General features: G+C 38.6%; 1 protein-coding gene across 1 annotated transcript in view; it reads left to right on the forward strand.

Annotated features, from left to right (window-relative positions):
- SRD5A2 (steroid 5 alpha-reductase 2) overlaps positions 1 to 25,177 on the forward strand; it is a 73,836-nt gene extending 48,659 nt beyond the window's left edge. The window contains exons 2-5 of the mRNA XM_064277308.1: positions 17,826 to 17,989; positions 18,498 to 18,599; positions 21,144 to 21,294; positions 25,111 to 25,177. Coding sequence (XP_064133378.1) covers positions 17,826 to 17,989; positions 18,498 to 18,599; positions 21,144 to 21,294; positions 25,111 to 25,177 — 484 coding nt within the window. The remainder of the gene's footprint in view (positions 1 to 17,825; positions 17,990 to 18,497; positions 18,600 to 21,143; positions 21,295 to 25,110) is intronic.
- Positions 25,178 to 25,476: the final 299 nt, after the last annotated feature.

The raw sequence follows: 25,476 nt of genomic DNA on the forward strand, positions 1-25,476 counted from the left end.
TAGTACTTAACCACTACACCACCAGGGTTTCCGCCATTTGATAATGAGACAGTCTTTTCCCCAATTAATGGACTTTGGGCCTTTGTCAAATATCAGCTGCTCATAAGTAGATGAATTTAAGTCTGGATTCTCAGTTCTGTTCCATTAGTCTATGTATCTGCTGTTGTACCAGTACCAGGCTGTTTTGACTACCGTGGTGGTATAATAGGTTCTAAAATCAGGTAGACTGAGGGCTCCCACTTTGTTCTTTTTTTTTAGTATTGATTTACTTATCTGGGGCCTCTTTCCCTTCATATGAAGTTGCTGATTTTTTTCTCCATCTCATTAAAAAATGCGATTGGAATTTGGATCGAGATTGCATTATGCCTGCACAACGGTTTGGGTAGAATAGACATTTTCACAATGTTTAGTCATCCTATCTGTAAGCAAGGTAACTTTTTGATCTCTTTTGGTTTCTTGCAATAGTGTCTTGTAGTTTTCTTTGTATAGGTTTTTTATGTCTCTGGTTAGATTTATTCCTAAGTATTTTATCTTCTTGAGAGCTATTGTAAATGGTATTGATTTTGTGATTTCCTCTTCGAGGTTCTCTTTTTTGGTGTAGAGGAATCCAACTGATTTTTGTATGTTTATCTTGTATCCTGATGCTCTGCTGATGTCTTCTTTTAGTTCCAGTAGTTTTTTTTTTTTTTTAGATTCTTTGGGGTTTTCTGTGTATATGCTCCTATCATCTGTAAATAGAGATACTTTTAATTCTTCCTTACCAATTTGGATGCTCTTTGTTTCTTTTTGCCTAATTACTCTGGCTAGGAACTCCAGCACAATGTTGAATAAGAGTGGTGATAAAGGGCTTCCTTGTCTGCTCCCCGTTCTCAACGGGACTACGAAAATCTATGGGGTAGTTCTACTCTGTCCAGTAAGGTCTATGAGTCAGAATTGACTCGATGGCAGTGGGTTTTGTCTTTTGGTCTCCATTTAGTTTGATGTTGGCTGTTGGCTTTGTACAAATGCCCTTTATCATGTTGAGAAATTTCCCTTATATTCCTATTTTGCTGAGAGTTTTTATCATGAATGGGTGCTGGACTTTTTCATACACCTTATCTGCATCAATTGATAAGATTGTGTGATTCCTGTCTCTTGTTTTATTTATGTAATAGATTACATTGATTGTTTTTTATTTGTTGAACCATCCCTGCATACCTGGCATGAATCTCACTTGGTCATGGTGAGTTATTTTTTTGATATGTTGTTGAGTTCTATTGGCTAGAATTTTGTTGAAGATTTTTGTGTCTATGTTCGTGAGGGATATTGGTCTGTAGTTTTCTTTTTTGTGTGTGTGGTATCTTTACCCAGTTTTAGTATTAAGGTTATGCTGGCTTCATAGAATGAGTTGGGGAGTATTCCATCCTTTTCTAAGCTCTGAAATACCTTTAGTAGTAGTGGTGTTAGCTGTTCTCTGAAAGTTTGGTAGAATTCCCCAGTGAAGCTGTCAGGCCAGAGTTTTTTTTTTTTGTTGTTGAGAATTTTTTAATTACCTTTTCTATCTCTTCTTTTGTTATAGGTTTATTTAGTTGTTCTACCACTGTTTGTGTTAGTTTAGGCAAACAGTTTGTTTCTAGAAATTTGTCCATTTCCTCTAGGTTTTCAATTTTGTTACAGTACAATTTTTTCATAGTACTCTATTATGATTCTTTTAATTTCAGTTGAGTCTGTTGTGATATTGCCCATCTCATTTCTTTTTTGGGTTATTTGCTTCCTGTCCTGTTTTTCTTTTGTCAGTTTGGTCAATAGTTTATCAATTTTGTTTTTCTTTTCAAAGAATCTGCTTTGGTCTGTTAACTCTTTCAATTGTTTTTCTATTTCATTTAATTCTGCTCTAATTTTTATTATTTGCTTTCTTCTGGTGCCTGAGAGCTTATATTGCTGTGCTCTATTTTTTCAAGTTGTAGGGTTAATATTTTTATTTTCGCCCTCTCATCTTTTTGGATGCGTGCATGTATTGTTATAAACTGACCTCTGAGCACTGCTTTAGCTGTGTCTCAAAAGTTCTGGTAGGATGTGTTTTCATCCTCATTTGACTCTGTGAATTTCTTTATTCTGTCCTTAATTTATTCTATAACCCAGTAGTTTTTGATCAAGGTATTGATCAGTTTCCTTGTATTTGATTTTTTCCATTGCTTTTCCTGTTATTGATTTCTACTTTTATGGCTTTATGGTCAGAAGAGTTGCTTTGTAATATTTCAATGTTTTGGATTCTGTTAAGGCTTGCTTTATGTGGCCTAATATGTGGTCTATTCTCGAGAATGTTCCATTTGCATTGGAAAAGAAAGTATGCTTGGCTGCTGTTGGGAGGAGTGTTCCGTATATGTCTATGAGAGCAAGTTGGTGGATTGTGGAATTTAGTTCTTCCATGTCTTCACTGAGCTGCTTTTTGGATGTTCTGTCCTTCACCTAAAGTGGTGTGTTAAAGTCTCCTACTATTATTGTGGAGGTGTCCAGCTCTCTTTTCAACATAAAAGTTTGTTTTATATATTTTGGAGCCTGTCGTTGGTTGTGTAAATATTTATTACGGTTATGTCCTCCTGGCATATTGACCCTTTTGTCATTTTATAGTGTCTTTCCTTATCTTTTGTGGTGGATTTTACTTTAAAGTATATTTTGTCAGAGATCAATATTGCCACTCCTGCTCTTTTTTGATTGTTGTCTGCTTGATATATATTTTTTCCATCCTTTGAGTTTTAGTTTGTTTGTTTCTTTAAGTCTAATTTGTGTCTCTCCTAGGCAGCATACAGAGAGATTATGTTTTTTTGATCCATTCTGCCACTGTCTGTCTCTTTATAGGTGCATTGAGTCCATTTACATTCGGGGTAATTATTGATGTGTATGAGTTTAGTGCTGTCATTTTGATATCTTTTTTTGTGTGCGTGTTTGTGTTGTTGACAGTTTCTTTGTTCTGCTTAATTTTCTGTGCTGAGTTGTTTTTCTTTATGTATTTTCTTTTTATCTCTTTCATTGTTGTTGATTTTTTATTTGCTGGGTCTTTATATTTTTCTTTTTTATTGTACTTTAGATGAAGGTTTGCAGAGCAAAGTAGTTTCTCATTAAACAGTTAGCACACATATTGTTTTCTGATGTTGGTGAACAACTCCATGACAGTCAAAACTCTCCCTTCTCAACTTTGGGTTCTCTATTACCAGCTTTCCTGTTCCCTCCCCCCTTCTAGTCCTTGCCCCTGGGCTGGTGCGTCCCTTTAGTCTCATTTTGTTTAATGGGCCTGTCCAATCTTTGGCTGAGCTTCAGTAGTGCCTTCGTTACTGAGCTGAAAGGGCATCTGGGGGCCATAATCTCAGGGTTTCTCCAGTTTCTTTCAGGCCAGCAAGTCTGATCTTTCTGTTTGTATTAAAATTTTGCTCTACATTTTTCTCCAGCCCTCTCCGGGACCCTCTGTTGTGATCCTTTATATTTTTCTTGTTTTTTATATTGATGTGTAGGATTGTTAGTCTCCTTTGTGGTTACCTTAATATTTACCCTTATTTTTCTGTTTAAACCAATCTTTTATTTCTTTATATCACCTTGACTTTCTCTCCATATGAAAAATCTGACTCCATTTTTTTAGTCCCTCCTTTTTGTTTTAATGTTGTCATCTTTTATGTAATTACATCTCTGTTTCCCTATTTTCGGCATTTTAACTTTGATTTATTTTTGTGATTTCCCTAACTGGTTTGATATCTGGTTGCTCTGTCCTGTGTGCTAGTCTTGGGTTGCTATCTGATGTTATTGGTTTTCTATCTGGAGGGCTCCCTTTAGTCTTTCTTGTAATTTTGGTTTGGTTTTTGCAAATTTCCTAAACTTCTGTTTATCTGGAAATGCTATAATTTCACCATCATATTTGAGAGACAGTTTTGCTGGACATATAATTCTTGGCTGGCAATTTCTTTCCTTCAGGCTTTGTATGTGTCATCCCATTGCCTTCTTGCATGCATGGTTTTTGCTGAGTAGTCTGACCTTAGTCTTACTGGCTTTTCTTTGTAGGTGACTTTTCATTTATCCCTAGCCAATCTTAAAATTTTCTTTTTATCTTTGGTTTAGGAAAGTTTGATTATAATATGTCTCGGTGACTTTCTTTCAGGATCTACCTTGTGTGGGGTTCAGTGAGCATCTTGGATAGATATCTTTTCATCTTTCACAATATCAGGGAATTTTTCCACCAACAAGTCTTCAACAATTCTCTCTGTATTTTCTGTTTCCCTCCCTGTTCTGGTACTTCAGTCACTTGTGGGTTATTCCTCTTGATAGTAAAAAGAAAAAGTCCCACATAATTCTTAGGTGTCTTAATTTTTTTCAATTCTTTATCTGATTTCTCCTCCAATATGTTGTTGCCAAGTGTTTTATCTTCAATCTCACTAACTCTGACTTCCATTGCCTGAATTCTGCTCCTATGACTTTCTATTGAATTGTCTAATTCCAAAATTTTATTGTTAATTTCTGGATTTCAATTTGCTCTCTATGGATTCTTGCAGCCTATTAAATTTGTCATTATTCTCTTCTCTAATCTTCTTAAGTTCCTTGATTGCTTTTTCTGTTTGCTCTTTGGCTTGCTCTGTATTTTGACTAATCTGCTTCCTGATCTCTTGAAGGGTTCTGTATATTAATCTTTTGTATCCTACAAAATTCATTCTACAAAATAGGTAGGGTGCGTCCTCCTACTTTATTCTTCTACTTCAATAATGCTACTTATCTGGGCTCCTTCCCTTTCTATATAAAGTTAATGATTAATTTTTCCATCTCTTAAAAGAATGTCATTGGTATTTGGATTGGGATTGCATTGTATTTGTAAATCGCTTTGGGTGGAATTGTCATTTCCACAATGTTGAGTTTACCTGTCCATGAGCATGGTATGTTTTTCCAGTTATGTAGATCTCTTTTGATTTCTTGCAGTGCTGTTTTGTATCTTTGTTTGTATAGGTCTTTCACATCCCCGGTTAGATTTATTCCTAAGTTTTTTTTTTTTTAGGTGCTATTATAAATACTATTGTTTTCTTGATTTTCTTTTCATTGCTCTCTTTATTGGTGTATAGTAATCCAACTGATTTTTGTATGTTTATCTTGTATCCTGCTACTCTGCTGAATCTTCCTATTAGTTCCAGTAGTTTTCTTGTAGAGTCTTTTGGGTTTTCTTTGTATAGTATCATATCATCCACAAATAGGTACAGCTTAACTTCTTCATTACCAATCTGGATGCCTTTTATTTCTGTTCCTTGCCTTATTGCTCTAGCTAGGACTTCCAGCACAATGTTAAATAGAAAAAAAATAGAAGTGGTGATAAAAGGTGTCCGTGCCTTTTCCTGTTCTCAAGGGGAATATCTTTACCCTCTCTCCATTAAAAATGATGCTGACTGTTGGTTTTGGATTTATTGCATTGAGAAATTTCCCTTGTGTACCTATTTTATTGAGAGTTTTTATCAGGAACGAGTGTTGGACTTTGTCAAATGCATTTTCTGCATTGATTGAGATGATCATGTGATTCTTTTCTTTCCTTTTGTTTATGTGCTGGATTCTGTTGATTGATTTTCTAATGTTGAACCATCCTTGCATGCCTGGTATGAATCCTACTTGGTATGGTGTATTATTGTTTTGATATGATGCTGAATTCTAGTGGCTAGAATTTTGTTGAGAATTTTTGCATCTCTATTCATGAGAGATATTGGTCTGTAATTTTCTTTTTTTGTGGTGTTTTTGCCTGGTTTTGGTATCAGGGTTATCCTGGCTTCATAGAATGAATTTGGAAGTATCCCTTCCTTTTCTATGTTCTGAAATAGTTTGAGTAGTACTGGTGTCAGTTCTTCTCTGAACGTTTGGTAGAATTCTCCAGTGAAGCCGTCTGGGCCAGGGCTTTTTTTTGTTGGGAGTTTTTCATTACCTTTTCAATCTCTTCTCTTGTTATGGGTCTATTCAGATTTTCAACATCATTTTGTGTTAGTTTGGGTAGGTAGTGTGTTTCTAGAAATTTGTCCATTTCCTCTAGGTTTTCAAATTTGTTGGTGCATTGTTTTTCATAATACTCTGTTATGATCCTTTTTATTTCAGTCAGCTCTGCAGTAATGTCCTCCATTCCATTTGTTATTTGGGTTATTTGCATCCTCTCCTATTTTTCTTCTGTAAATTTGACCAGTGGCTTGTCAATTTTGTTGATCCTTTTAAAGAATCAACTTTTAGTTTTATTGGTTCTTTCTATTGATTTTCTTTTCTCTATTTCATTTATTTCTGCTCTGATCGTTATTATTTCCTTTCTTCTGGTGGCTGTGCACTTTTTTTTGCTGTTCTCTTTCTATTTGCTTGAGTTGTGTACCTAATGTTTTGATTTTGTCCCTTTCTTCTTTTTCGTTGTGTGCATCTGTAGCTATAAAATGACCTCTGAGTACTGCCTTTTTTGTGTCCCAAGAGCTTTGGTATGATGTGTTTCCATTTTTGTTTGATTCTGGGAATTTTTTGATTCCATCTCTGCTTTCTTCTATTACTCAGTGGTTTTTAAGCATGGTGTTATTCAGTTTCCATGTAATTGATTTCTTTTCCATGCTCTTCCTGTTGTTAATTTCTACTTTGATGGTGTTGTAATCAGAGAAGGTACTTTGTATTATCTCAGAGTTTTGGGTTTTGTTGAGGGTTGCTCCGTGGTCTAAGATATGGTCTATTCTGGAGAATGGTCCCTGTGCACTGGAAAAGAATGTTTACTTTTCAGCTGTTGGGTGGACTGTTCTATATATGTCAATGAGTTCAAGTTGGTTGATTGTGTCTTTTAGCACTTCTGTATCTTTGTTGAGTTTCTCTCTGGATGCTCTGTCCTTTACTGAGAGTGGCGTGTTGAAGTCTCATACATTGTTGTTGAACTGTCAGTTTCTCTTTTCAGAGTTGTTAGAGTTTCTTTTTTTTGTGTGTGTGTATTTCGCAACCCTGTCATTGGGTGTGTAGATGTTTATCATGGTTATGTCTTCATGGTGGATCATCCCTTTAGTCAATATAGTGCCCTTCTTTGCCTTTTATGGTGGATTTTGTTTTAAAGTCTATTTTATCTGAGATTAGTGTTGTCACTCCTGCTCTTTTTTGGTAGCTGCTTGCTTGATATATTTTTTTCCATCATTTGTTTTTTAAAAAATTTATGCCTTTGTTTCTAAGGTGTGTCTCTTGTAGACAGCATATCGATGGATCCTTTTTTTTTTTTTTTTTTAATCCATTCTGTCACTCTCTGTCTCTTTATGGGTGCATTTAGGCCATTTAGATTCAGTGTAATTATTGATAGGTGTGAGTTTATTGCTGTCATTTTGTAGTGTGCTGACTTTTTTTTGGTTCCTTTTACTCTCCTGTACTGAATTTCTTATGTTTATGGATTTTTTTCCTTTTCTTTTGTTTTTGTAGTTTTTTTTTTTTATTGAAACTTTATATTTTCTTCTTTATTTTGACGAGTAGGTTTTTTTTAAACTTCCTTTGTGGTTACCCTGAAACTTACCCTTGTCTTCCTGGTTTGAACCAGTGTATTATTACTTGATATTGCCTTGCCTTCCTCTCTATTAGAAAGCTCTATATCTACACCATGTATTCTGTCTTTTATTGTTCTGATGTTGTTGTCATTTACAGATTAAGCTCTGTGGTTCCCTGTTGTAATTCTTTTGATTTTTGATAGTCCCTGAGAGTTCATTTCCTAGATTGGTCTCTAGTTAGTATGATTTTGCATATTAGATTCAAACTGTGGTCTGATGTTTGTTCTCAAACCAAAGGACTCCCTTTAATAATTCTTGTAAGTTTTGTTTGGTTTTTACATAGTCCTTTAATTTCTTTTTTTTTTTTTTTAATTTCTGTTTATCTGGAAATGTCCTAATTTCGCCATTGTGTTTGAGAGTTTGGCAGCATATATTTTCTTGTTTGGCAATTTTTTCATTCAAGGTTTTATATATGTCATTCCATTACTTTCTTAACTGCATGATTTCTGCCAAATAATCAGAGCTTAGTCTTATTGTTTCCCCTGTATATGTGACTTTTCGTTTTTCTTGAGCTGCTCTCAGGATTCTTTCTTTGCCTTTGGTTTTATCGAGTGTGATTCTGTTATGCCTTGGTGATTTTCTTTTGGAGTCTGTCCCATATGGGGTTCGATGAGCTTCTTGGATGGTGAGATTTTCATCTTTCTTGATATTAGGGAAGTTTTCTTTCAGCAATTCTTCAATGATCATCTCTGGGCTTTCTGTTTCCTCCTTCTGTTCTGGAACTCACAAATTTTTGCTTTTGACTGTATCCTACATAATTCTCTGGGTTTCCTCATTTTTTTTTTTCTGATTTTTCCTCAAACAAAGTTGTATACAAGTGTTTTTCTTCAATTTTGCTGATCTTGTCTTCCATCATTTCACACCTGTTTCTCAGCCCTTTTATGACACTGTCCAGTTCTGAAACCTTATTGTTTATCTTTTGGATTTCTAATTGTTTTTGTATGATTTCTAGTTGTGAATTTATTTTGGCATTTTTTTTCTGTATTATTTTCCTGAATTCTTCCATTTTTTTGTCTATGCTTTCCATGAATTTGTCTTTTTTTCCCCCCCTCATTTTTGTATGTTTTTTGCTTCAAGTCTTGGGTAGCTCTGAATATTAGAGATCTGAATTCCCTATCAGGCAGTTTTAGTGCCTTTTCTTCTACTGGAAAGCCATCTGGTGTTTTATTTTGAATGCCTACTGGAACCATCCTATTCTTTTTTAAAAATATGTTTTGATATTGTCTGCTGTCTTTGGGACATTCAGTAGTCATAGTCTTCATTTATTGATTGTAAATTTGTTTCATTCTGCTCTTTTGTTTTATTTGGGTCTGTCTGAGCAGGCGGACTGTGCATTCTTTGTAGTTTGCTTGTCTGTGGGCATGACACTTTTCACCTCCTTGTCCAATGGGCAGGGCCAGTTGCCCAGTTGTGGTGCAGCAGGGAAGGTCCAGCTGAAGGGGAGGGGCTGCCATGGGTTGCTTGTGGCATGTAGTAGGGCCAACAGAGCAGTCCAGGTGTCAGTGTAGAGCAGGCCATGCCTGTGCTGCTTGGGGGTGTGATGTTCAGCACACAGTGCAGGTAGGTGGGAAGGAGGGGGGAGGTTGTGACGTGTGGAACTAAGATGGATATGGAATAAAAGAAATAGAGGAGAGAGAAACAGGAGCCGACAAACAATCAAAAAGAAAACAAGGCTAAGTGGGCTTACCATTGCAGTGGAGAGACGAGAAACTGAGAAATGGAGAAAAACAAAAAGAAAAAGAAAAAATAATTAAAATAAATAAAAATTAGCAAAAAGAAAAGCCCCCAGAGATCCATCTAGTGTGGCTGTGAAGGCGAGGGAAGTGGCTCCCAGGCTGCACAATACACACTGGCTAGAAGGGGCAGAGTTGTCCCACAGCACCAAGTATTCAGGAGACAGGAAAAGAAGGTAAGTATAGAGAAGCGAAAAACTGAGAAATGAAGAAAGGAAAAACGAGAGAGAGAGAGAAGAAAAAAGAAATGGCCCCAGGAATCCCACCAAAGCAGCTGTGCAGACAAAGGAAATGGCTCCCCTGCCATCCAGTACAGCCTGGCTAGAAGGGGCTCCTGAGCTCTTGCAGAATTGAAAAAGAAAACAAACAGAATAAAACTAAATTAAAAAAAAAACAAGAAAACAAAACAACAACAAAGACCCCAGGGATCTCATCAGTGTGGTGGTGTGGACAGGGGAAGCAGTTCCCCAGCCTAGTGGCACTTCACAGCCTTTCGAGAAGAAGCAAAGATGGCAGATGGAACCAGGGGTTTTAGAGAAAGGAGGATAATGAGGTGAAAGAGGGAAGAAACCAAAAGAAGCAGAAAAAAGCAACATCAGCAACAATGGAATGGCTCTGAGGGAGCCGGCCCCTGTAGGCAGGGTGAATCCAAGCATCATGGAGCCCGAGTCTGTGCCTCTCAGCCAAGATACTGCAGCATAGCAGGAGGAAGAAGGGTGGAGGGTGGAAAAGCATATATTACTGGTTGCAGGTGTCTCCTGCCGGGAGCTCCATGAAGCTGCTTTCCTGTACTCCCTATCTGCCAATCTCCAACAGGAGTCCATGATGGTGAATCAGTGTTGCGTTAGTTAATAGGGGACCTCTGCGTGTATCTCTCCTTCCTCTCTGTTCTCTGTCAGTTTCTTATTCCATTTGGTGCTTGAATGAATTCTTTATCTCTTCATTTGATGTTTAGGGTTCCAAGACTGATGTTTGTCTCTGTTTTACTTAGTTTTTCAGGTCTTTGCTGTGGAGGACAGCATGGTGCTTCTGTCTATAGCACCATGTCGGCTCTGCATCCCCACTTCCAATTATTGGATGTTTGCAGTTGGTTCTTCTCATTTTGAGTGTGCCATGTCAGCAAATGAAGGCCCTGAAGACTTGATTACATCCATGTCATTTAGGTCAGCTCTACTTTGCAGAGGCAACTCTTCCCCAGTCATCTTTTGAGTGCCTCCCAACCTGAGGGGCTCACCTTCTGGCACTATATCAGGCAATGTTCTGCTGCTATTCATACGTTTTCACGGGCTATATTTTTTCAGAAGTAGACCCCCAGGCCCTTCTTCCTAGTCTGTCTTAGTTTGGCAGCTCAGCTGAAATCTATCCACCATGGGTGAACCTGTTGGTATTTGAATACTGGTGGCATAACTTCCAGCATGACAACAACATGCAAGCCTACACAGTAAGACAAACTGACAGACATAAGGAGACCCTTGGCTTTGAGTGGCCCCATTCTAGTCCATCTGAGTCACAACTCCACCCCCTAGGTCTTAGGAGGCCCTGTTCTTCTGACTCTTGTTCAAGGCAGCACCCCCCCCCCGCCCAGTTTTGGGCAGCAGTTCCATCTCCCTGGCACACTTAATGGCAGCCCCACACTCTGGAACCAAGATGGTGAAGACCTTACTCTTTTTTTTTCTAATTTTACTGTGTTTTAGGTGAAAGTTTGCAGCACATATTAGTTTTTCATTTAAAAATTTTATGTGCAAATTGGTTTATGTCATTAGTTGCAATCCCTGCAACGTGTCAGCAGTCTTTCTCTTTCTCTTTCCACCCTGGGTTCTCAAAGTCCCTTCATCCAGTTTTTCTGTCTCTTCCTGCTTTCTCCTCTTTGCTCATTTGGTTTCCTATACTTGATTAAACTAAGAAGCAAGTTCCTCATGTGTGTTGTTGTTGATTTTATAGGCCTGTCTAATCTTTGGCTGAAAGGTGGACTTTGGGAGTGGCTTCAGTTCTGAGTTAACAGGGTGTTCCAGGGCCATAGCTCAGGGGCTCCTCTAGTCTCTGTCAGACCAGTAAGTCTGGGCTTTTTTTGTGTGTGTGTGAATCTGAATTTTGTTCTACGTTTTTCTCCTGCTCTGCCTGGGACCTTCTATTGTGATTCCTGGGCCCAGGCTGATGGTAGCTGTTGTTCATGAGGTGCCTTACTCCTTTGAACTAGTATTTCCCTTGGGTCTTTGGTTCTCTTCATTCTCCTTTGCTCTGAATGTGCTGGGACTGATAGATGTATCTTAGATTGCCACTTACAAGCTTTTAGGGCTGTCTTAGGGTAGGCTCTCTAGAGAAGCAAAACCATTAAAGAGTATAAATATATAGAGAGAGATTTATATCAAGGAAACAGCTCACATGATTGTAGGTGTTGGAATGTCCCAAGTCCTTGGAGCAGGACTGAGGATTTTCCCAATTCACAGAGCCACTGAACCCAAGATGAGCAGGTCAGAGAGCAGGGGTCCTGCTCACAGGCTGTGACGAGGTTGAGGAATCCCCAAGGTAAGCATTAAGACTGCAAGGTTTTTCCTGAGTCAGGTAGCTGCAGGGGCTGGTGAATCCAAGATAGGCAGGTCAGGGAGCAGGACTCTTGCTCGCAGGCTGTGAAGATTGACTAGTCCCAAGATGGACAGATAAGCTGCTAGCTCAAGCCCCCAAAACCAGAAGTCAGACAAGAGACAGTTGCTGGATCCAGAACAAACCAACAACCTTTGCAAGGTGAGCAGGAAGGAAGTAGGTGGTGGAAGGTGGAGAGATGAAGGCTGAGGGGATGGTAAGCCACCACAGGCCCCACCCCTGCCAGTACCACTCAGCAGATTCCATCATGGGGGTGGCCATATATCAAATTTTGACAGGGAAGTGATCACATTATACAACTGCCAAAACACTGAGAATCATAGCCCAGCCAAGTTGACACACAATCTTAACCATCACAAGGACCCAGACTCTACAAGTCAAAGTAAGATGTAGAACATTTCCTTTATGAACTATGTTATGCCAATTGACCTAGATGTCCCCCAGCCATTGTCTGCAGCCCTCAGTACCAGTAACTGAGTCCCTCAAGGTGTTTAGATGTGTCTAGGAGGCTTCTGTGACTTTATCTTGGGCAAGTTGTGCTGACTTCCCCTATATTGTGTTTTGTCTTTCCCTTCACCAAAGTTAACACTTGTCTACCACCTAGTTAGTGATTTCCCCTCTCCACCCTTCCCTTTCCTCATAACCATCAAATATTGTTTTTTTTTTTTCTGTGTGTAAAGGTTTTCATGAGTTTTTATAATAGTGGTCTCATACAATATTTGTCCTCTCATGATTGACTTATTTCATTTAACATAATGCTCTCCAGATTCATCCATGTTATGAGATGTTTTGTGGAGTCATTGTTGTTCTCTATTGTTGCATATGTAGCATTTCATTGTGTGTATGTACCATAATTTGTTAACTACTCATCTGTTGATGAGCATTTAAGTTGTTTCCATTTTTTTGCTATTGTGAATAATGCTGCAGTGAATATGGGTGTGCATATGTCTAGCCATGTGATGACTCTTGATGGCTTTCATTTCTCTAGGATATATTTCTAGGAGTGGGATTGCTGGATCATATGGTATTTCTATTAAGATATGACTCTTTCTTAAACCTAGGGGGCTGTGACTTGACCCTCTAAAATCGATGCAGCCCTGTTTCCTGTACTCCTTCCAACAGTTCTGCTAATCTCTGAGCTGCTCCAGGGATGGTCGTCTTCTTTTCTTGAAGAACAACAGATGTAGCATCTTTGATCTGTTTCCTGCCTCTGGAATTCCAAGAGGCAGATAGCATTCTTTCTTTTCATTCCTTCTGTGTTCCCTTCAGTCTAAGCTGATGGGTTTTCTGCTGTGAGAGTTGGTTAGATCCATCAGTTGCAGGCTTAATCTAATAAAAGATTGTGTAGCCATGTCCTTGGTGAAAATTCTAGAACACATGTCCTTAGTTTGTACAACAGAATTTTCCAAATCTTTAAGTTTTTTTCCATTTTGCGCAGTTCATTTTAAAGTCCATCTCTTTCTTCTTGAATTTTACTATAAGTGGCAAGGAGAAGCTACACGGCTCCTTTAAGATCTTGTTGAGATAGCTCCTCAGCCAAATATCCAAGTTTATCATTTCCAAGTTCTGCCTTCCATCAAACATTTGAACATAACTCAGATAAATTCTTTGCCACTGCATAAAAAACATCACCCTTCCTTCACTGTCTTATCACATATTCATCATTTTCTTCTAAAGCTTTACAAAGCACATTTAACATTCACATTTCTGGCAACATTCTGTTGCTGGCACCATATGTATTCTATAAGAGAACAGAAACTTTCTCTATAGCTCTCATCACTTCCTTCTGAGCTATCACCAAAATTGCCTTTGGTGTCCATAATTCTACCAACAGTCTTTTCAAGGCAATCTAGGCTTTTACTATTAAAAAAAAAAAAAAAAAAATTTTTTTTACTATTAGGTGCCTTAAAACTCTTCCAGCCTCTATACACAACCCAATTCCAAAACCACTTCCACATTTTAGATATCTGTTAGAGCAGCACCCCACTCTTCTGGTACCAATTTTGTCTTAGTTATCTAGTGATGCTATAACAGAAGTACCACAAGTGGATGGCTTTAACAAACGGAAATTAATTTTCTCACAGTTTAGGAGGCTAAAAGTCCAAATTCAGGGTGTTGGCTCCAGGGGAAGTCTTTTTCTCTCTGTTGGTTCTGGAGGAAGGTCCTTGTCTCTTTGAGCTTCTGCTCCTGGGTGATCTTTATGTGGGTTGACATCTCTCTTTCCTCACCTGATTCTCTTTTATATCTCAAAAGAGATTGATCCAAGACACACCTTACACTAATCCTATTTCATTAACATAACAAAAACAACCCATTAGCAAATGGGATTGTAACACAGGCATAGAGGCTAGGATTTACAACACATATTTTAGGGGGACACAATTCAATCTATAACACCATCTGTAAACCAGACTTGAGTCTTTTCTTTGTAAGTCAACTGGCTATAAGGAAGTACTTTTGAGACCATAAGCATTTATTAAAGAGGCAATGCAGCATTAATTAATGTTAAGAGTCTGTGTGAGTTAACTTCCCAGGCAACTTACTTGTATCTTCTAGAACTGGTTGGTGCAGTATAAGTTACCTTGTGCTGCCGTAACATAAATAACACAGGTGAGTGCCTTTAAAGAACAGAAATTAATTTTCTCACAGCTCTGGAGGCTAAAAGTTTGAATCAGAGTGTTTGCTATTTAATTTCTTCCTTGTTGGTAGCTCTGGGTATTCCTCAGTTCCTTGGTATTCCTTGATTTGTAGACGATCCTTACATGGTATCAGGATTCTCCTGTGTGTATATGTGTATGTGCGTGTCTGTTCTGCTCTTTTTATAACTCAGAGATGATTATCTTGAGGATCCACCCTACATTAATATGACCTCAATGGATTGATTATATTACATTAGATTGCATTATGAAAGGTGATTACATTACATCAGATCACACTATGAAGGTGATATGCTCTACCTAAGGCCAACTGATTTAATCACATGTAACTACTTCATGAAAACAACTAGATTAGTGTTTGGCCAAACATCTGGGAACCATAGCTTAGCCACATTGGCACTTAAAATTAATGATCACAGGTGTCAAAATCCTTTAATGGTGAAAATATAGTCTTTTCAAAAACTGCTGCTGGAACAACTGAATAACCACATGCAAAAGAATGAAGTTGGACCCTTTCTTAACACCATATACAAAAAATTAACTCAAAAATGGATCAAAAGACCTAAATGTGAGAGCTAAAACTATATAACTCTTAGAAGAAAACAGGGATAAATCTTCATAGCCTTGGATTTGTCAAAGAAATCTTAGCTATGACACCAAAAGCACAGCAACAAAAGTGAAAATAGAAAATTTCGACTTCATCAAAATTAAAAACTTTTGTGTTTCAAAGATACTGTAAGAAAACAGAAAAAAAACCCACAGAATAGGAGAAAATATTTGCAAGTTATATATCTGATAAGGAACATATATCCAGAATATATAAAGAACTCTTATTGAAAACACTATGAAGCACAGTTCTAGTTTGACACACATGGAGTTGCCATGAGTCAGAACTGACTGAATGGCAACTGGTTGGCTATTGTTCATAGTAGTTCCAAACTGGAAACAACCCAATTATACATCAAAGTAAAAGACAGATGTGGTATACTCAACAATGAGAATAATACACAGCAGTGAAAATGAATGAGCTACAACTATAGGAAACACCATGCTTGAGTCTCACAAACATAAGTTAAAGAAATAGGGCACAAAAGAATACTCTATCACAGAGTATGATTTCATACATAAGGAATTAAAAATAAGAAAACTAGGGCCCTGAATAGCTAATGTGATCTTGAAGATGTAGAACAAAGCAGGAGGGCTCACACTTCTGGATTTCAAATCATACTATAAAGGTATAGTAGTCGAAATAGTCTAGTATTCATATAATATTAGACACATAGACCAATGGAATAGAATAAAGAGTCCAGAAATAAACCCATACATCTATGGCCAATTGGTCCATCCAGTAGAGAAAAAAATAGTCCCTTCAATAAATGATGATTGGATAACTGGATCTCTACATGCAAAAGAATGAAGATGGACCCATACTTGACACCATGTAATAAAATTAACTCAAAATGGGTTAAAGACCTAAATGTAAGAACTAAAACCATAAAACTCTTGGGACAAAACATAGAGGTAACGCTTCACGACCTAGGTTTTGACAATGGATTCCTAGATATGACACCAAAAGCATGAAAATCTAAAGAAAAAATAACATTCCATCAAAATTAAAAACTTTTGTGCATCAAATGACTTTAGCCAGCAAAGTGAGGGGACAATCTACAGAAAAGGAGAAATTATTTGGGAACTACATATCTTATAAAAGTGTAATACCCAGAGTATATAAAGAACTCTTACAACTCAACAACAAGAACAACAACAAAAATCAATAAAAAATTGGGCAAAGGATTGGAGTAGACATTTCACCAAAAAAGATATAGAAATGACCAATAAATATGCGAGAAGATGCTCAACATCATTAATCGTTAGGAAAATGCAAATCAAAATCACAATGAGATACCACTTCACCTCCACTAGGATGCGAAAGGAAAATAAGTGTTGGTAAGGATGTGGAGAAATTGGAATCCTCAGGCATTGCTTGCAGGATTGCAAAGTGGTGAAGATACTGTTGAAAATAGTATTATGATTCCTCAAAAAGTTAAACATAGAGCTACCACATGATGCAGCAATTTCACTCCCAAAAGACTTGAAAGCAGGGACTCAAACAGATACATGTAAACCGATATTCATTGCAGCATTACTTACAATAGCTAAAAGGTGGAAACAACCCAAGTGTCCATCAACAGATGGATGGGTAAATAAAATGTATATACAATGGAATATTATTCAGTCATAAAGAGAAATGGGTTCTGAGGCATGGTCTGATATGGATGAACCTTGAAAACAATGTGCTGAGTGAACTAAAGCAGACTGAGTGGGATTTATTCCAGGGATTCACAGGTGGGACAGTATTGCATGACCCACTTATATGAAATAAATAAATAATCAATAAAGGAAAGAATATTGCATGACAACCCCCCCCCCAAAAGAACACTGTATTTTTAGGGATACATACAAATATGGCAAAATTATGAAAAATGAAAGGAAATGATTGTTACAAAATTCAGGATAGCTGTTACCGCTGGGGCAATGGTGGTCTTGTGAACAGGGAGGGGTGATGGCAGTGTTCTATTTCTTAACCTGGTTAATGGCTATATGGGTGTTTATTTGATAATTATTCATTAAATTCTTCACATATGCTTATGAATATTTCTATATAAGTGTTGCATCATAAGAAATTATAAAGAGGATGTAATTGGTGGCTTTGTGCTTAGTATTACCTTCTGGGAAATTTTTAAATTTGAGGTTATTTATAATTTTTTCATTTCTCTAGATTCATAATTCCTAGCATTAGAAAGGTCTCTGTCTTTTCTCAAGGGGTTTTGTAATCTATTTTCTAGGGAATGCTACAATATCAGTTACAATGTCATATTAGAAGCACATTATGGGAAGCCCTATGACTGGATGTTTGCTACCAAAATGCCATTCCACTGTTGCTTGGGATAAGCCAGGCTTTACCTTTCTTCCAGTATAACGTTGATTTCACTTCTAGATTTACATAAAACTCATGTCTAATCCAGGACTCATTGAATTGAATTATTTACTACTGAGTAGGGATGATATTTACCTCTTGAGGTTGCTGTGAGGATAAAATAAGATAAGTAAATGGTGGCCACTATGAATAATAGCATAAATCCTTGCTCTAGCACCAGCCAGTGTTCTTTCATTCCACAAATTTGAGGGCAAATCATTTTTAAAAATAGATTTGATGTGTTACCTATTTGAAACCTTTTCCCTTTATTGTTTGACTTTTTTTTTTTAATAATAGCTCCTAATCTTTCTCTCATCTATTCCAGGACATTCATTTACTCATTGCTCACTAGAGGGAGGCCTTTTCCAGTTGTATTCCTTTTCAGAGGCTTTATCTTCTGCTTGGGAAATGGATTCCTTCAAGGCTACTATCTGATTTACTGTGCTGAATACCCATATGAGTGGTACACAGATATGCGGTTTAGCTTGGGTAAGTATACCTGACCACTTCTGACCCACTCCCCAGCTAACATCTCTCCCTGCATTCTTAAGTAACTCATCATAGTCATTTTTCTCCACACTACTGCAATAACGAATGATTCCATTCTCCCTCTTTCCCACTCTTAACACCAGTCTTTTTCTCCATAGCAAGCAGAGAGATTTAAAAAAAAATCTACAAGTCATTCCTCATCCCGTAATGGATTTCCATTTCTCCCAGTCAGAATAAAATACAAATTTCTAAGCACTGCTTATGAAAACCAAATATGTAATTAAAGCCCCTGGTCTAGGAAGAAGCATAGCCCCTCCACCCAACTTGAGACCAGGGCTAATTGTCCTTTCCCACCTTTTTTTTTTTTGCCACATCTTAGTACCATTCTTAGAATTAGAAATTAAATGCACTTCCCTTTATTTTTATGGAAAAAAAAAACTTAACAGTGGGAAGAAACACCAAAATTGCGATATATTTTTAACTTCTTTTCCCTCTTTTCTTTGCCAAGGTGTTTCCTTATTTATTTTGGGAATGGGAATCAACATTCATAGTGATTGTATACTGCGCCAGCTCAGGAAGCCTGGAGAAACCACCTATAGGATTCCACAAGGTAATGACACCCCACCTGCCTGATTCCTACTCTTCTTTGGGAAATCTTAATTGTAAACCAGGATTATGCTGAGTCATAAATGGAGAGGAGGCAGTGGGGACACAATGACTGTACATCTCAGTTTGCCCCTAATTTCCCCTCCACACCTATCCCACCCACATCACATTTGCATTTCCTATTTAAATAAACCTGGAAGCTCAAGGGATGTACAAGAACCCTCAGGAGGGTGCAACATCATAATACCCCGCAAGTGAAGATCAAGTACAAGGTTTGGAGGTGGGGGCCGCTAAGCTACAACCTAGTTGCAGCAGTTAAGATTATCACGTACGCACAGAGTGCTGGTCCTTCTTGTTGTTGTTGTTAGCTGCTGTTGAGTTGGCCCCTGACTCATGGCGACCCCACGCACAGCAGAAGAAAACACTGCCTGGTCCTGTGCCATCTCCATAATTGGTTGCAGATTGGACAGCTGTGATTCATAGGGTTTTCATTGGCTGACTTTTGGAAGTAGATTGCCAGACTTTTCTTCCTAGTCTGTCTTAGTCTGGAAGCCCTGGGTGTTCAGCATCATAGCAACACACAAGTGTTGTTACACTTTGTGTGACTGTGAACTTGAAATTTGCTGATCAGCAGTGGGTGTCCAGGGCAGAGTAGTGGGAAGGTAAGAGGTAGCCCGGAAACATTCCTTATTAGAATGAAACAAATGCCAGATGTCCGGACAGATATTGGCCAAGAATCAAACCTGAGTCTCCCATGTGAAAGGCAAGAATTTTGTCACTGAACTACCAAAGCAACTGGTCCTTTGTAGATTAGCAAATAAAGCTTTATCATGTATGACCAACAAACTTATACCCTCTAATCGATCTAGACTTGAGAGTAGTAAAGGGTAGTATTTGTGTATATCCTGACACTTGCATACTCTTAAATGTGTGGAGAACCACATTTACTTAATTAAAAATTAGGATTTGAGGTCTTACAAATATAAATGCATTTTTAGAGATAAAGGTAGAATGTTTGAAATTCTAACTATTCCCAAGAACCAGGGTGTGAGGTTGACAAATGTAAACAAGTGGGAATGAGTCAGCCCAAGTAAGTCTTCCATATATTCAGGTTGGTATTTGTGTAGGTCAGGTACTTTCATCTTTTTTGAGTCTCAAAACGCTTTATTTCATTTAAAAAAACAAAAAAACACCTGAATTATGACATGATGTTATGCATCTATTGATTAAGAAAATAATGACAAAGCTATTATGAATGTAGTAACATACATAAATGAATACATATGTAATTAACCTCATAACAGTATCTACATCAAGCAGTGGTTAAGCACTTGGCTGCTAACCTAAATGTCAGCAGTTCAAACCCACCAGTCGCTCTGCAGGAGAAAAATGTGGCAATCTGCTTCCATAAAGATTTACAGGCTTGAAAACCCTGTGGGGCATTTCTACTGTGTTCTGTAGGGTCACTATGAGTTGAATTCTACTCGGCAGCAATGGTTTTTTTTTGTTTTTGTTTTTTTTACTATATTCATAGACCTTTTGCAATGGGCCTGTGGTTCGCCCAGGTTCTGGGCTGTCACAGGTGAGGAACAATTATTGCAGTGTCAGTCTTAAAGAAGACAACTTCAAGGGACTTCAATTTTTTAAATCTTCACTTAATAAATAGATAAATAAACATGGGCAGTGAAATTTCTTAAAAGCTAAATTGTCAAGGTCAGTTTCGAAGTATTGAGGTATGATACAAAATGATTTAAAAACAAAATATTATTTTCTATAACTATGGAGAGAAAAAAATTGTTTTTGGTGAAACTTTCCCAGTTTAGTGGCGGGCAGAAAACTTGAACATGGACAAATTTAATATCATTAGAGATGTGTTGACTTTCTAGCTCCAGTTTTAAGAGCAGAAATACCTGCAGCCTTTCTCAAACTCAGTTAATTTGGTTGGATGGAATAAGAAACATTAAAAAATCAATAGGAACAGACCTCATTAGCCTCCTGCAGGCTACAGCTCCTACTTCCCACTTTAAACTTGAACGGGGTACACTGCTTTGCACACCTGAGAGAGTAAATGCCAAGAATCTAATTACTTCTTGCATCAGTTCAGATTTTTATTATTTTCATTTAATGTGTTGTTAAACTTTGTGTGAAATTGTGAAAATGGAATTTGATGATCAGCAGTGTGGGTGTCCAGGGAAAAGGAGTGGGAAGGTAAGTGGTAGTCTGGAAACATTCCTTAATAGAATGAAACAAAAGCCAGATGTCCCGTACCTCTTCGTTGTACTGCCCAAAGTTAGTGCCCAACAGTTTTTGGAGCTCATCAGGCAGTTGGGACCAGTCTTCACTATTCCGGAATGTTCCAAAGTCAACAGACTGCTGTTGCTTTGTTCTCTTCCTCGAAGGAGGATTCCACGAAACTCACATGACTGTGAAGGGAATCCAGTGCCATGTTTGTTCTAGCTGCCCTTATGTGTCTTGGAACAAAGCAGAAAGGTCTAAAGATGAAATGATTCGGTTCTGATGGTTGACTTTTTAACTCTTCTGCCCGCAGGTGGATTGTTTACATATGTCTCTGGAGCCAATTTCCTGGGTGAGATTACTGAATGGTTTGGCTATGCCCTGGCTACTTGGTCCCTCCCAGGACTTGCATTTGCATTTTTCTCATTCTGCTTCCTTGGGCTACGAGCTTTTCACCACCACAGGTAAGCTTTTCAATCAAGGTGGAGACATCTACATAGATTTTTTCTCCAAACACATGGAGTCAGATTTAGAAATTTAAGATATTTATTTTTATAATGTAAGGTTGATACAATAATTTGAATTCGTAGATTCTGACTCCTTAGTCTTTCACTGAAGTCGGGATTTAGCTGGGTGATAGTAGTAGTAACAAATGTTTTTTCTAAGAGAAAAAATAAACCCATGTACACAGAGGCCCCCAAGTTGGCTACTGGGAGGCACTGTGCCCACCTGTTGAAGAAGGCTTTCCGGCAAGAAGGTCTTGCGGCCTTGTATCCACATGCAGTTAGTTGACCCAGGCTTTGTGGTCTCCTTACAGGCTTACCTAGAGATGGTTATGGGTTTGCAGTAGGCTACATGGAAGAGTAAAGAAGTAAAAGAAATAACTTTTGGTTCCATGCTTCAATCCAATTCCCCTCTGCCACATTTCTAACACTGTGTTCCATTTTGGGGACCATGGCCAGCACATAGTAAACCTCTGTCTTAGTCATTTAGTGCTGCTATAGCAGAAATACCACAAGTGTTGCTGTTGTCATTAGGTGCCGTTGAGTCAGTTCTGACTCATAGTGACCCTATGCACCACAGAACGAAACGCTGCCTGGTCCTGTGCCATCTTTACAATCCTTATTATGCCTAAGCCCATTGTTGCAGCCACCATGTCAGTCCATCTCGTTGAGGGTCTTCCTCTTTTCTACTGACCCTGTACTTTACCAAGCATGATGTCCTTCCACAGTATGTAAGACACAGTCTCGCCATCCTAGCTTCTAAGGAGCATCCTGGTTGTCCTTCTTCCAGGACAGATTTGTTTGTTTTTTTTTTTTGGCAGTCCATTCAATATTCCTCACCAACACCACAATTCAAAGGCGGCAATTCTTCTTTGGTCTTCACTATTCATTGTCCAGCTTTCCCATGTAAATGATGCGATTGAAAATACTATGGCTTGGGTCAGGCACACCTTAGTCTTCGAGGTGACATCTTTGCTTTTCAATACTTTAAAGAGGTCCTTTGCAGCAGATTTGCCCAATGCGTTGTGTCTTTTGATTTCTTGACTACTGTTTCCATGGGTGTTGATTGTGGATCCAAGTAAAATGAAATCCTTGACAACTTCAATCTTTTCTCCATTTATCATGATGTGGCTTAATGGTCCAGTTGTGAGGATTTTTGTTTTCTTTATGTTGAGGTGTAATCCATACTGAAGGCTGTAGTCTTTGATCTTCATCAGTAAGTGCTTCAAGTCCTCTTTGCTTTCAGCAAGCAAGGTTGTGTTATTTGCATAATGCAGATTGTTAATGAGTCTTCCTTCAATCTGATGCCCTGTTCTTCTTTATATAGTCCAGCTTCTCAGGCCGGATGGCTTTAACAAAGAAAAATTTATTCTCTCACAGTCTAGTAGGCTGTAATTCCAAATTCAGGGAGCCAGCTCCAGGGAAAGACTTTCTGTCTTTGTCAGCTCTGGAGGAGAGTCCTTGTCGTTAGTCTTCCCTTGGTCTGGGAGCATGTCAGCACAGGAACCTCAGGTTCAAAGGACACACTCTACTTCCAGCACTGCTTTCTTGGTCGTATGAGGTCCACATGTCTCTTTGGTTGCTTCTCTCTTTTATATCTCAGAATAGATTGGCTTAAGACACTATCTAATCTTGTAGATCTCATCAATATAACTGCGGCTAATCCATCTTATTACATCGTAGTGATAGGATTTAAAACACATAGGGAAATCACTTCTGATGATAAAATGTTAGACAATCATACAATACTGGGAATCATGACCTAATCAAGTTGACAGATATTTTGGGGGGACGCAGTTCAATCCATGACAACCTTCAAGGACCATTCTGAGGCATGGCCAGGATTGAGAATCACTGAATCAAAGCACTAGCCCTGTGCCTAATGTGGTTGAGATTTTTGGCTCTTATATTTAACTCTTTGGAAGAAGTACAGCCAAAATGCTCATTACAAGCAAGAATGGAAAGACTTCGTATCGCATACTTTGGACATATTATCAGGAGGGACCAGTCCCTGGAGAAGGACATTCATCATGCTTGGTAAAGTAGAGGGTCAGTGAAAAAGAGTAAGCCCTTCAATGAGATGGATTGGCACAGTGGCTCCAGCAATGGGCTCTAAGCATAACTGATTGTGAGAATGGTGCAGGACTGGGAAGTGTTTCATTCTGTTGTGCATAGGGTCGCTATGAGTTGGAACAGACTTGAGGACATCTAACAACAACAAATACTATTTTTAACTCTAGGTTCGATGCTAACAGTTCAGGTAATCACAGGGCCCTAGAAACTCCAGGATTATTTTCCCTGGAAACTGTGTAATACGAGCTTCTTTTGATATTCTCCTTCCCTACCCCCCGCAACAGAGCCCTGGCAGTGTAGTGGTTAAGAGTTCGGCTGCTAACCAAAAGGTCAGTAGTTCAAATCCACCAGCCCTCCTTAGAAACCCTATGGGGAAGTTCTACTCTGACCTATAGGGTCGCTATGAGTTGGAATCCACTCCATGGTATTTTTGGTTTACCCCCTCAATAAATCATAGCCAAGCTGGCTTTCTGGGAAGGTAAGGTAAGCAGTTAGTTGCTTGCGTGGTGTGATTTCAGGACTGTCCCATCTGCTGGGAAATGTTGGTATTACAGGGTTGCAGAACCTTTCCTCTGATGGTCTAACCCCACCTGCCTCCTAACTGTTCCATCTAGGGGTGGCTGGGGAAAAAAGAGTGTACTGGAAGTATTCCTGGAGGGGAAAGGCCACGTACTGATTTTTTTTCAATCAGGCTTTTAATCTGAGGGTGAATTTCAGATCCTTTCCCTAAAAGAGCTTTTTGTGACTGTAGAAAAGAGGAAGCCTGTGATTACTGGGGACAGAGCAGGAGGGAATACCCAAAAGGGAACAGACTTGGAACTAGAGCCTGGAGAAACTCTTGCCTCTTATCTGGGTGTTTTAGTCTGGCTAATGGCTAATTTTGTAGCTTTCAAGGTTAAACTAAGAATAGGCTTTTTTCCTTGGAGTGGATTTTACCCAGAAACACAGACCTGTCAGAAATGAATGAAACAATAACTCTCCTCATGGCTGACTCTTGCCTGTTCCCTAGACAGGGTGGAAACAGGCAGAAAAGGACCTCTAGAGTATAAGAGAGTAAGGGTAATGGTTCTCACTGCCTTAGCCAAGATCTGTTGCCCACCAGAGGCAGAGAGGAAGTGGGGGAGGAGAGAGCATGGCCAGGTACTCACAGGAATGAAGGCTGCATGAGCAAAGGCAACTCACCAGTCCTTTCAGATCATGCTATCCCAAACCAGGCACCACTTGTAGTATATTATGTGTCCCCCAATTCAGACTAGGGTACTTCATCATCTAGACTATAACTTGAGGGCTACTGGCTTCAGTTAGGGAAGAGGACTAAGGTAACTCAAAGAGAAAGCCTTTTTACAAGGTAACATTTTCTTGGCATGCCCAGGGATCATGAAGGGATGTTTTCCTGGAAAACTGCCAGCTATCTAGGGTTAACTTTGCCTATGATCTTTGGGGCCTCTGGGTTCCTGTATTTCTCAGCTCAATACAAATGGGAGATTCTTTTTGGCTACCACATTTTATTCCCTATGCATTCACCACAGAACTAAGAAGCTTAAAAAATTATGATATAGATTGTAGGAGGGAGAAAGATGGGCAAATGACCATCATGACCTGAGTAACTGTAGGTTGCTTGTAAAAAGGATTTCAGACGTATCAAAAATCCACTCTTGACCACTCCTTGACTGCATCTGTAATCATTTCTTTCCTGTCTTTTAGGTTCTACCTCAAGATGTTTGAGGACTACCCCAAATCTCGTAAAGCCCTAATCCCATTCATCTTTTAAAGAAACTGAATAAAAAAGGAACAAAACTCCCTCAAAACTGGTGAAAACCATCAAGCTGCTAAACCCATGACTTTTAAAGTCCCACTGTGTATGTCATAGTTGGCATGCTGGTGTCCTGACAGCTGGCCTGGGCATTCTGAGTGGTGAGTCCCACCCTCCCAGGGTTCTAGCCTCATCTCCTATTGAAGCTTCAGCAAGGCCCTTTTCCACTGTACACATTTGCTTCTAGCTCTTCCTCCTATAAAGTGCAAAACTTCCCCTACATATTTTTTTTTCTCTGGGTGGTCCAAGGGTATGTG

This window comes from Loxodonta africana, chromosome 26, assembly GCF_030014295.1.
Source record: "Loxodonta africana isolate mLoxAfr1 chromosome 26, mLoxAfr1.hap2, whole genome shotgun sequence".
Taxonomy (NCBI): domain Eukaryota; kingdom Metazoa; phylum Chordata; class Mammalia; order Proboscidea; family Elephantidae; genus Loxodonta; species Loxodonta africana.